Here is an 8,467-nt window from a genome sequence, read left to right as displayed (position 1 = left end):
TCCTGCATCAGAGGGAAACATTCTATTTCACTTCTAAATTATCATAATCTCCAAAGGGAAAAATCCCTTAGGCTGTGGCACTTGTCTTATGGTCCTGTGAGGTCCCCAAACCCTATTCTGTCTCTCTTACCAGTCAGTGGGCAGGAAAGCTTTAGGACAGATGAGCACCTGACTGAATTACTGTCCCAGCCTAAAGTTCATCAGACAATGCACGTCTGCTTTTCAGTTTTTTCTTTCCTTTTTTTTTTTTTTTTTTTTGAGTCAGGATCTCACAATGCGGCCCTGGCAGGGTAACCTCAAACTCTCAGAGACCTGCCTGTCTCTGCCTTCCCGGTGCTGGGACTAAAGACATGCAGCACCATGCCTCCTGGCTCCAGTTATATTCCTAAGAGACAGAACAATCCTATGAGGTGGGATTTCATATGACAAGCCAAGAATTTGGTTTATACAAAAAGTTAGTGTTCTAAAAAACAAAAAGCCCTCAAAACAATTTTCATATGCCAAGGTGTGGCACTGGAGCTTTGCCAACAGAGAACACATGGAGAGTGATGATTAAAGCCATAGAGCAGTCACTTGGGAGAGAAGAGAGAAAACGCACAGGGTGCTCAGTTACTGCTCCAAACTCTAACACACAACGATACACAGTATGGACAGAAACAAAACAAAACAACCATCCAAGTGCTAGGCTGTGGTGGACACGCCTTTAATCCAGCACTCAGGAGGCAGAGACAGGCAGATCTCTGAGTTTGAGGCCAGCCTGGTCTACAGAGTGAGTTCCAGGACACGCAGGGCTACACAGAGAAACAAAACCAACAACAGCAATCATCATCCAGGCACTGCAGGGTCGTGGGCCCCTGTTGGCAATCATGGCCAGGTGCAGCAGCAGCATTCTGCAGAGGACACGGATGCTACAGCCAGAGAGTGTCCTGTAGGCATTGGGGTATTTAATAAAGAACCTGCCAGGGGCAAATGCTTATCTCAGAGTCGGCCATGGGGAAACACTGTTAAATGAACAGCACTGCCGTGGCCACTAAACTCTAAAGAGAACCAGAGCCCAGATGGCCACAGCAGAAATTGTCCTGAAGCACTGGTTTTCCCTTGACCCACACGATGAGGCTGTCTGTTATCCCTCTGCTGAGCCTTAGGATCTCCCTCTGGGAACAGATTAAGGTCACATCTTGTCAGAGATGAGAAGAATGTGACAAGAATAGTGCTGCTGGCAACATGGTGGCACCGCTAGCAGAGTCTGAGGACTGAACTTTTCCCCAGACATCCCCCAGTCCAAAGGTACCTAGTAAGGGTCCTCTCTGAAATTGGACAGATAACGTAGCCAGTCACTGGACAAAGTAGGTGGGAATCCTATTAGCCATTGTCCTCCTGTCCCTATTTCCGTCTCTTTCATTTCTTGTAAGTATCTTGCTTCAAAGTCAAACTAGAGCTCTGGGGAGGAAGTCCTGGAGAGAAAGACTTCAGATACCAATACCCATATGTCCCGTACCAGCCCAACAAACCAAACATGGTGCCGAACACTTTCTGGATCAAGTCGTGGAAATAAACGGCTGTGCACAGAAACATGCACACCCAGATGAAGGTCAGGAAGCCCAGGGCTACAACAAGGGTGGTGATAGCGGCATGGAGGTGGTGGCTGCGATCTGTCTTCACCTCATGCAGCACGGCCATCTCTTCCACGATCATGAGCGCACAGAAGGTCAGTAGGAAGGAGTGGCCCGAGATGTCAAAGCCATACCAGAAGCCCCCTTCCCGGTGGCACTGCTGCTTGCTACGATGCTCCTGTCTGATGCCCTCCAGGGCTGGGGACTGGTAGCAGCTGCCTGTGTAGTGCTCAATGTTGGAGAAGAGGGCTGTGCAGGTATACCAGATGGCTGTGCCCACGAGGAGGGTACTCAACCGCCGTAGGACCAGGCTGGTCTTGCCCGTTAGGTGGTAGTTGGTGAGGGCAATGAAAGGCAGGAGGAGACAGACTGTCCAGGCCCAGGCCAATTTAACAAAATACCTGACAGAGGAGGAAAACGCAGGTGAAGAACAGACTTGGCAGAAAAGAAATGGTATCGTCATGCTCCTAAGGAAAGTTATTTAAAACCCACCGAAGCGGTCCATCCAAATAGCTATGCCCTCTTCTATTCTATTAATACATGCTTACACATGCTTTATTCCCTAAGCACTGAAACTAGTTAACCCATAACTCTGAGGTGACACTGAGCCATATAGATGTGTCATGCCAAAATGGAGGTCATATGTGGTAGATCAGGGTTCGAATCCAGGGCCTGACATTTTCCAGTTAGGTTACTTTCTCAGGAAAGCAATATCTAAGTGTCTATCAAATGTCAGATGCATTCACCCATATCTACAATTAGCTGAGGAGGACAGGGTCTTTTTTTTTTTCTTCTAAGTATAGCCCAGGCTGTCTTAAACTGCCTACGTAGCTGAGGATAGTCTTAAACTCTAGACCCTCCTGCCTCGACCTCTCAAGCAGCACCATTATAGGTATCACACTCAGTTCTATGTGGTGTCGGGGTCCAAACCTGTGTGCATGCTAGGAAGGCTCTATCACCTGACTTGTACGGCCAGCCTTCATTTCACCCACTTTACAGAGAGCTCTGGGGGCTCAGAAAACTGAACTCTGCCGAGGCCACACACACAGTGGCAAACAGACTGAGCCACACTTTACGCAGCCCCAAAGTCCATGTCTTTTCTACCAGTGTTGTTTTCTACAAAGCTGGTAGGAAAAGAGCTTTACTCAAGCTACAGGACCAGAGTTTGAATCCTGACTCTGACTCTTATTTATTAGGGGTACCTTCAGGCCTCAGTTCCCTCAGCTAGGAAAGCTAAGGGCACCAAGCCGTTCTTAAAATCTCTTCCAGATTCAACGAGTCACTGCCAGTTCCCTCCCTATTAATCAGCATCACACCTTGGAACAAAACATTAGACTCCATGGCTACCCCTAAACAACAGAGATTGGTGTGCCAGGCTGCTGGGCTCCTGGTTCATTAGGCCAGATAAAGCAACATCTGCCACGTCTGCCTCCTCTGTGCTCATGAAAGGTGGCTGACCTGAAGACCTGGGCAGAAAACACACACAAAAGAGGTCTGAAACAAGTACCACCCTCACTCTCTGACTAGCCACTACCAGTGGGTAAGGATGAAGGTGGGCCAGGGACAGGATGCTTCTTCCCTAGGTTCCAGTAGTTTCTCAGACACCACCAAAGAGCCTATCACTAAAACCTTCGCAGGCTTGTTAAAGCCAAGGTCTGCCAGAAACCTGACCCAGCTGCTCAAAAGAGAAAACCGGGTTTGAAGTAGATTAACAAGAAGAAGAGTGGCAGCTTCTCCGCAAACTGGAGACACTAGTCTGAACCATTAAGTTCACATGGAAGGAGAAATTTCACCTTCCAAACTCCCTGGATTGCTCCAACGGAGTGCTGTACAAAAACTTGGGATATAAGTGTTTTTTAAAGAACTAGGAAAGAAATAAGTGGAGTTAGAGAGTCGTCCCAAAGAGGTCGGCTGAGGTTGCTTTCCTGGGTAACTGCCATGCACTTTAGAGTACTGAGAAAGTCCAAGGAGATCCAGGAGAAAGGTCACCAGCGCGAAAGGTTTCACGATTCTACCAACGTAGGGCCGGGAGGGCAAAAGCTCCCAGGGTGGTAGGTGGGTCTAGAGGTGGTCTTTAAGACAATGGTGGGATTTTTGCCACAGTGGTTAGGAGAAGGGTGTCTGACTAGCCGGCAGGAGTAAGGTGACATTTCTCCAAACAGGACAGGGGCGAGCACCTAACTCTGGGGGTGGAGTAAAAGCCGCTCCAATGTACCCACTGGCACTTATAACCCACCCGTCACCAACTCGATCCTCCTATCGGAATGCTCAAATATTAGGCGCGAGTGTCAACCGCTTTCCCAGGGTCCTGGCGTCCCGACACGCGCACGGACGAGGCTGTCAAGACGGGGCTCCCTCCCGATGACTCGCCCACCCCAGCATCCAACTGGCTTCTTGGGGCGCGGGGCCCGGGAGCCTGATGCACTCACACGTTGAGGACGTTGCGCTTATTGCTGAGGTAGCTCTCGGGCAGCGGAGACAGCTCCTTGAGGACCGAGCCCACCAGCATGGCGACCACCAGCGCCCAGGGCATGTGGCGCCGCACCGCTGCCCGCACCAGCGTCCCGCGGAGAAACCACGCACAGCGCTCCAGGTGCTCCATGCCGGTCCTTCTCGGCCACCGTCCGCCGCCCGGAGCCTTCTCGGCCACCGTCTTCCCCTGCGCCCGAGCTGGTACCGCCACATCCCTCTGGGCGCATGCGTGCTTCCGCAAGCTCCGCCCCCTAAGGGGAGGGGCTCCCTCTAGTGGCCAGGAGGGGTCTCTGCAGAGTGCAGGACTGCCTCTACCTGCGCCGCTTCCCCTCATCGCTCCCAAGCTACGTGCTAAGAGCACTGCAGGCTGCACTTTGCCTGGGCAATCTGCTACCCTCACGTTTGTAGGATTCTCGCTGCTTTCTTCATCTGCAAAATACAATCAAGAGACCCACCTTCTTAAGAGCTACTTTGGGAGTTCCTTATACTGGTTCAGATGCAGAGTTTTGAGATGAAGTTTCATTGGAAAGTAATTACTAAATTTAAATCTTATCAACTTGTTTTGTTTTGAGACAAGGTTTCTCTGAGTAGTCCTGGCTGTCTTGGGACTCATTCTGTATAACCAGGGTGGCCTCGAACTCAGAGATCACCTGCACTTTGCCTCCCGAGTACTGAGATTAAGGTCATGTGCCACCGTGCCCAACACTACTTCCGGTTTTGAGACAGGTAAGGGCCCTTGTTGTCAAGCCAAATAACCTGGGTTCAATCCTTGGGACCCACGTTGTGGAAGGCTAGAACCAGTTCGCATAAGTTGTTCACACACACACACACACACACACACAATAAATAAATAAATAAACAAACCGATAAATAAATAGATAAAATAAATGTAGGAATGAAACAATTGTGTTGTTGACTGAAAATCTTGGGTGTCTGAAGTTTGTAGAGCTCATATAAGGCACTGGTGACTCACTCAGTTTTGTCCCTTAGCTAAGCTCCTAGCCCATGAAGCTTCCCAGCCGTGAGTTCTTCCGTAGCCGCTGTATTTTATAGATTAACACTTAAAATCAAGATCAAAAACTCAAACCCACCACTTTCTAATTATTTTACTATGTTTTATTATTATTAATGTTCTTGTTTGTCTATTTTGAAACAGGATCTCTTTATATGGCCCTGGCTGGCCTGGAGCTCACTATCTAGAAAGGGCTGGTTTTGAACCTGTGTCTGTCTTCCTGTCTCTACCTCCCTCTTGGGTGCCGGGATTACAGGCATATGCCATCACATCTGGCTTAAATATGCTCTTGAGTCTACCTGCATCAATTGTACCTCCCTGGTACACCTCTGTGCTCTCTTCCCCCTCCTGTGATGTCACACAGGAAGCTTGAAACCATCCACATAGAAGTATTTACACTAAGGAAACTGGCAAGTGCTACAAAAACCAGCCTGTATTCTGTCCTCTCCTGTCTTCCCTGGGCTATGGCTCCATTTGTCAATGTATGGTTGAGCTGAAATCATAGGTGGGCTGTGGATACAAATGTCCAGTAAAATCACAGTGTAAGCATCAGCCCGTTATAGTTACAACAGAGAGTCCCGTGGGAGCTGGGGCTGTAACTTGGTTGGTAGAATGCTTGATTAGCATGCATGAAATCCTCGGTTCAGTGCCTAGCACTGCATAAATTGTGTGTGGCAATGCATGACTGTAATCCTCAGCATGCCAGACGTAATGGCTCAGCCACAGAGTGAGTTTGGGACAAGCCTGAGCTACATGAGACCACTATTCTAAAAAAAAAAAAAAAAAAAAGGATTGTATATTTCATTGTAAGTCATGTACAACACTCTTATATTGAGAGGTTTTTATTTTTAGAAAGTTCATAATCTATATATGTAAATACTAATATCTTTTCTTCAGGAGGGCTCATCGTATTAAACATTTAACAGCAAACCACAGTTTGCACACACATATAGTACACATAGAAACACATGCAGCATATAAGCAATTATGTTAATAGATCTATAGTTTTAGATACAATTTGATGACAGTTCATGATAGAACATGCTCCTACCATGTGTGGGAAGCTGGGATTTCTTTATGCTCAATTATACAACTCAACTTGATTTTTAAAACATCCTGGTGTGCCTGACCTATAATCTCAGTACTTGGAATGAGGTTGGGGGAATCTTGCAAATTCGAGGGCAGCCTGGTCTAGATGAAGAATTTCAGGGCTGTGAGGCTCTACGTTCAAATAACTAGTACCAAAAACCAAGCAAGCAAGCAAACAAAAGCTTGTCGTGACTCACTGTTGATTTCATAATAGGACATGAGAAGCACTGAAGTCGTAACGGTAAGACATTGCCGTGCAGTGCCCTTGCCTTCCCACCACAAGGGATAGAAGACTGCACGCAGGTGACGGAGGGAAGGCTCGGGGGTGAAGTGCTCACCATGCAAGCTCCAGGACTTCTGAGTAGATCACCAGCACCCACAGAAACAGCCAGGCGCAGTGGTGTGCCTGTGTAATTCCAGCACCGGAGACACAGAGACAGGGGGATCCCTGGGGTTTGCTAGCAGGGATCTTAGTAGAATTGGTGAACTCCAGGATCAACAAGAGACCCTGCCTCAAAAAATAAGGTGGAGAGAGCAAGATATCTAACATTAACTAACTCATTGACCTCTGGCCTCTGTATGGACTCAGATGTACACACACACACACACACACACACACACACACGGTGGGGGGAGGGAGAGAGACAGGGACCTCAGTAGTACCACCCTACTGTTGATTTACAACTGTTATTTGTCTTTTATATGAATACTCATTTGGAAGCATTGTTTTGTGTACAAATAAGTAGGAAGATACCCCATCTTCACGTACAGGAAGAATTAATATTGCTGAACTGTGCACATTATTTAAAACAACCTTCAGATGCAGACAATTCCTATCAGAAAATATAATCCTAAACTTTCTTATGTATGTGTTACCACTATGTACATCTGTACATCACGCGTATGCCTGGTACCACCAGTGGCCAGAAGAGATCATCACATCCCCTGGAACTGGAGTTACAGATGATATGTGCACGTTGGGGATCAAACCCATGTCCTCTGGAAGAACAATAAGTGCTCTTAATGGCCGAGCCACTTCTCTAGCCCTTTAATCCTGAAATTTCTATGGAATATAACAAAAATAGCCAAGGTAGGCATGAGCCAAAAAAAAGAAAGTTTATTATACCACCTGATTGCAAATGACATTTTAAAGCAGTAATAATTAAAACAGCATGGCACTGCCATAACACTTATATACATCGACCTTCAGAACAGACATGAGGAGCTGAGATGGATCTCAGTTGTCAGAGTGTTTGCCTCGCATGCACGAAGCCAAGTGTGGTAGCATGTGCCGGCCTGAGCCTGCAATCCTAATGTGTTAGAGGTAGAAGCAGGAAGATCAAGGATTCAAGGTCATCTTTGGGTACCTAGTCAAGTCTAGGCTAACCTGGAGTACAGGAGACCCTTGAGAGAGAGAGAGAGAGAGAGAGAGAGAGAGAGAGAGAGAGAGAGAGGAAGGGAGGGAGACTGGGTGGGGAGGGAGGGATAAAAATGCTGTATAATCTAAGAAGGGAATATAAGAAGGGAATAAAGTTGCAAACTCTTGTTTTGGTTCCCAGTTTGAGAGGTTTGGTTCACAGGTGGAGGATGAACTTTAGGCATGTGACAAGGCAGAAGGAGCCTTGAAGGAAAAGCAGGATCTAACTGCTCACCTCACCGAGGTAGGGGAGAGGAAAGGTGGAGAATGGAGGAGCCCAGGGCTACACCTTCCCATCAGGCCCTCCCCCTGCCTCCCACCTCTTGACAGCATGGTTTACAAATGATGAACCTATCCTGGATTTACAACCCCAGTGATATCAGGGCCCTTAGATTACACTCATTTCCCAAAAGCCAGTCCCCTGGAACCTGTGCCTTCAGCAAGGTGGTCACCTAGGGATATTTATTATTCAAAGCACATCTGCTTTGAACAGAGCTTGGTGTGAATAACTATGATCCCAGCCCTCAGAGCAGAAGCAGGAGGATGGCCCAAAGTTCACAGCTGTCCTGGGTTACACAGAGTCCGAAGCCAGGGAGCTCCTTAAGTGAGCCCTTGTCTCAAAAACCCAACTCACCAAATAAAAGCAATCTTTAAACCTGGCTCAGGCGAATAAACCTCCTTCTGCCCACCCCACCCCATCCCCCTTGATCTGTTTTTACAGTAAATCAACCTATGTTACTTGGTTAAATAACAATTTTTAAAAAAAAAAAATCTGGAATGGGAGTCTCCATAAAAAGTTCTAGTTAAATCTTTCTTTCTTTCTTTCTTTCTTTCTTTCTTTCTTTCTTTCTTTCTTTCTTTCTT

The 8,467-nt window shown here is 47.3% G+C and overlaps 1 protein-coding gene across 1 annotated transcript; it reads right to left on the bottom strand.

The window, feature by feature from the left end:
• Nucleotides 1-226: 226 nt before the first annotated feature.
• Nucleotides 227-4,263, bottom strand: Fitm2 (fat storage inducing transmembrane protein 2). Its single transcript, XM_028769670.1, has 2 exons — nt 4,043-4,263; nt 227-2,014 (listed from the first exon to the last, which is right to left on the bottom strand). The coding sequence occupies exons 1-2, from the start codon at nt 4,213-4,215 to the stop codon at nt 1,399-1,401; spliced, it is 789 nt and encodes a 262-aa protein (XP_028625503.1). The 5' UTR covers nt 4,216-4,263; the 3' UTR covers nt 227-1,398.
• Nucleotides 4,264-8,467: the final 4,204 nt, after the last annotated feature.

This window comes from Grammomys surdaster, unplaced genomic scaffold (genome assembly GCF_004785775.1).
Source record: "Grammomys surdaster isolate TR1022 unplaced genomic scaffold, NIH_TR_1.0 193, whole genome shotgun sequence".
NCBI lineage: Eukaryota > Metazoa > Chordata > Mammalia > Rodentia > Muridae > Grammomys > Grammomys surdaster.
This window is presented reverse-complemented; position numbering and strand designations above follow the sequence as displayed.